Source organism: Ranitomeya imitator, chromosome 4 (assembly GCF_032444005.1).
Source record: "Ranitomeya imitator isolate aRanImi1 chromosome 4, aRanImi1.pri, whole genome shotgun sequence".
NCBI lineage: Eukaryota > Metazoa > Chordata > Amphibia > Anura > Dendrobatidae > Ranitomeya > Ranitomeya imitator.
Genome location: NC_091285.1, coordinates 473,760,894 through 473,764,829, shown reverse-complemented (window position 1 = coordinate 473,764,829; position 3,936 = coordinate 473,760,894). Strand labels below are relative to the sequence as shown.

General features: G+C 48.0%; 1 protein-coding gene across 2 annotated transcripts; it reads right to left on the bottom strand.

Annotated features, from left to right (window-relative positions):
* Nucleotides 1-1,247: 1,247 nt before the first annotated feature.
* On the bottom strand, nucleotides 1,248-3,191 carry LOC138676510 (uncharacterized). 2 transcript variants are annotated; one of them, XR_011320788.1, is made up of 4 exons: nucleotides 3,084-3,191; nucleotides 2,170-2,539; nucleotides 1,743-1,823; nucleotides 1,248-1,418 (listed from the first exon to the last, which is right to left on the bottom strand). XR_011320788.1 is itself a non-coding variant. In XM_069765886.1 (3 exons), the coding sequence occupies exons 1-3, from the start codon at nucleotides 2,764-2,766 to the stop codon at nucleotides 1,410-1,412; spliced, it is 687 nt and encodes a 228-aa protein (XP_069621987.1). In that variant the 5' UTR covers nucleotides 2,767-3,075; the 3' UTR covers nucleotides 1,248-1,409. The 2 variants fall into 2 exon arrangements, 1 of the variants encoding a protein (XP_069621987.1); XM_069765886.1 differs by lacking the exon at nucleotides 3,084-3,191 and having other exon boundaries at nucleotides 2,170-3,075.
* Between the last annotated feature and the right edge of the window lie 745 nt (nucleotides 3,192-3,936).

Sequence of the window (3,936 nt, the reverse complement as noted above, 5' to 3'; positions counted from 1 at the left end):
TAATAACCAAAAAATGAAACATCCATGCAATACATGGTCCTGAGATTGGAATGTGATAGCATGCTATATAACAGCTGTGGATACAACCTGTCCTGCGTCAATTCTGGTATATGGAGATGCAGCAATGTCAAAGGGCACAGAGCACCACAAGGGTTAAATCCACATAGAGCCAGGGAACATAACAGCCCCAAAATGGCCCTGAGGTAGGAGAAGGATAAGGTGGGAGCGCACCCCACGCGTATCGCTGCCTCCGCAGCTTCGTCAGGGGAAGTGAAACTAAAGGTGCAACAGTGTGTGCTTAAATAATAAATCCAATAAGGTAAATTGCATACCGGTGTGGGAGAGAGAGAGAGAGGTAAAAGCCGGAAGACGCCGGCGACGCCATGACGACAGGAACACAATCATAATGAACGGCAATCCTAGAGCGTCCAAAGGGTCACATGCGCACGCGCAAACCGCGGTATTCCATAGGACCACGTTGCGCACGCGCCGTGCCAGCCGGCTAGATGGACACGTCATAGGACACAGGGCAAAGAGAAATGGAATAAAGCCCGAGGACCGGACTAAGCTAGGAAGGCCGGCTAGATGGACACATCATGGGACACAGAGCAGAGGGGGTGGGATAAGGACCAAAAAGCCAGAGAGGGGGGAAGGGAGGGGAAAAAAAAAAAAAAAAAAAACACAACAGGTAAAAAGAGGGCAGAGTGTGCATGTTGCAGCAAGACACAGAGGCACAAGATATCCACCCGCAGAATGCCGGGAGATATCACAATCATAGACATATACTAGTGATTAAAGGCAAAACCGCCAAAGGACACAAAAAGACAGGGCATATAAAGCCACCCAGAAAACCTGAAAGGGAGAAAGGAATATTATTATTGTTGGCAAGTGCACAGGTATAAGTGCACGTAAACACCTATACAGCAACCATATACAGTATATAACAATATCAGGCAAAAAACACACACATATATAAATATAAACAGACTGATGTCCCTTGAGTCCGTAAGTATATGTACGAGTATTCTCTCAATGCCGCTATGTAGACGTTTCCGGTCCCCAGCTTATAGTCCCATAGTCGATGAGGCCGACACCATCCAGATCTATACGAGAGAAAGCACTCTTCATCACAAGCCCCTTCCGACTTGCCAATCTCAAATGCGCATCCGAGCCCATGGTCCATAATAGGAGTTTGCCATAAAATCCGCATTGTAGCTGTGAGAGCAAAATCTCTTCTGCACAAGATGTCCTTCCATTTGCCATAATGGCATGCCGCACATCCACCCTCCAGGGTCCACTTCATTATCTAATGTGTCAAAGACCTCTGCATCCATGTTGGTCCCCACAGTAAGCTTGTAATATCCATATCCCAATTTCCAGGGATGATCATCACCCTTTTGGGTGCGTCCTCAGCCTTCCTGAATGGAGACAAATGCAAAATTAGATATGGGCACCAAATCTAAAGGGAACCAAATCAGACGTCCCAGAAACTAAAAATACCCCAATGAATCTACGCACCAACTATCCTAGGAACCCCGTGAAGAGCAATTCCTCATTTAGGCCCATGGGTGCGACCGCCTGAAGATCGAAAATCCACCTGGACTCAGCACGCAAGAGATAGTTAGATATATTGCCACCCCTTTCGCCACAGGAAACCCTCTGTAACCCCACAACTTGCAAATCAATGGGCGAACCCCTATGATTCAGCAAGAAATGCGCCGCCACAGGAGTCAAGATTTTACCTTTGCCTTGGTCCGTAGCCGCCAGGCGTATGGTTGATACGTGTTTTTGAAACCTCTTACGTAGTTCTTGGGATGTTTGCCCTACATAGATCATATTACAAGGGCAAATTAGCACATAAATAACATTTCTGCTCCTGCAGTTGATGTAAGCCTTTAACGCATGTCTGCTGGAGTTCGTGGGGTGTGTAAATATGTCCCGGGTGGGCGTCATAAAGGGGCAGACATTACATTCCCCACAGGGGAATGATCCCTTGAGGACAATACCCCTATTAAGTTTGACCGTGGGCCTAGAAAAATGGCTCCTGGTCAACAACTGCCTCAGATTCGGGGCTCTTCTAGATGTCAATAACGGCCTATTGCTGATGACTTGTGTGGTTTGCATATCTGTTTGCAAGATCGGCCAATGTCTAGTGAGGATGTGTCTTACCTGCCCCCAGCTGTCATTATAGTCCGTGATGAACCTCGTCTGCGATTCTCGGGAACGACCCACAGGAATCAAAAGTGAGGCCTGATCATGTTGTCTTGCTCGCTGGAAAGCCGTGGCAACCACTCGTTTGGGATAACTCCTCTGTCTGAAGCGGTCCGTCAGATCCCGAGCTTGCATCAGAAAGTCTTGATCCCGAGTGCAATTACGTCTAATGCGTAAAAATTGTCCCGTCGGGACGCCCACCTTCGTGTGCCAAGGGTGAAAACTGTTGAACTCCAAAAGAGCGTTAGTAGCAGTGGGCTTCCGGAAAAGGTCCGTGACCAGCTTGTTCCCTTGTACGAAAATTCTCAGATCCAGAAAGCTAGTCGAACTGTTGGAAATAGAGTGGGTTAAAAAGATATTATGGGGGTTGGAATTGAGGCTGTGGATGAAATCAGTACAACCCTCCCTGCTGCCCGACCAAATAAAGAATAAGTCATCGATATAGCGATGCCAATTCCGGACATGATGTTGATATGCCAGGGATGGGTACACAAACACCTCCTCCCACCAACCTAAGAAGATGTTTGCGTAGGTTGGTGCACATTTCGCCCCCATTGCCACTCCAGCTGTCTGTAAATAAAATGTTCTGTCAAACAAAAAATAGTTGTGATGAAGAACAAATTTCAGCAGATCCAACAGAAAAGAATCATGCCCCCGATCTGAGTGTGACAGTTTGTCTAGGCAAAAAGTAACCGCATGCAGGCCATCACTATGCTTGATGTTGGAGTACAAAGACTCCACATCACAAGTTACCAGGTAGAATTCTCCCGGCAGTTCTATCCGTCCACAGACCTCAATAAAATGGGCAGAATCCCTTATAAAGGAGGGCAAGGCCGTGACTATTGGCTGGAAGAAGAAGTCCAAATACTCACTTGCCCGCTCGCAGATACTCCCAATGCTAGAAACAATCGGCCTTCCTGGTGGTTTCTTCTCGTCTTTATGTATCTTCGGCAACATATAAAATGTTGCCGTGACCGGATGTGACTGTGACATTATATATTGGTGCGCCCCTTTCTATCTTTACTCTTGGTCAGTGGAAGGAGTGACCGCAGACAGGCTTCCAAGGCCTAACATAACAAACTTGGGCTGGCTGTAGGCACTTTTAAATTGGTTCCAGGGGTACACGGGCAGCAGTGGTCTGGTCAGTGGAAGGAGTGACCGCAGACAGGCTTCCAAGGCCTAACATAAAAAACTTGGGCTGGCTGTAGGCACTTTTAAATTGGTTCCAGGGGTACACGGGCAGCAGTGGTCTGGTCAGTGGAAGTCTAGTGGAAGGAGTGACCGCAGACAGGCTTCCAAGGCCTAACATAACAAACTTGGGCTGGCTGTAGGCACTTTTAAATTGGTTCCAGGGGTACACGGGCAGCAGTGGTCTGGTCAGTGGAAGTCTAGTGGAAGGAGTGACCGCAGACAGGCTTCCAAGGCCTAACATAACAAACTTGGGCTGGCTGTAGGCACTTTTAAATTGGTTCCAGGGGTACATGGGCAGCAGTGGTCTGGTCAGTGGAAGTCTAGTGGAAGGAGTGACCGCAGACAGGCTTCCAAGGCCTAACATAACAAACTTGGGCTGGCTGTAGGCACTTTTAAATTGGTTCCAGGGGTACACGGGCAGCAGTGGTCTGGTCAGTGGAAGTCTAGTGGAAGGAGTGACCGCAGACAGGCTTCCAAGGCCTAACATAACAAACTTGGGCTGGCTGTAGGCACTTTTAAATTGGTTCCAGGGGT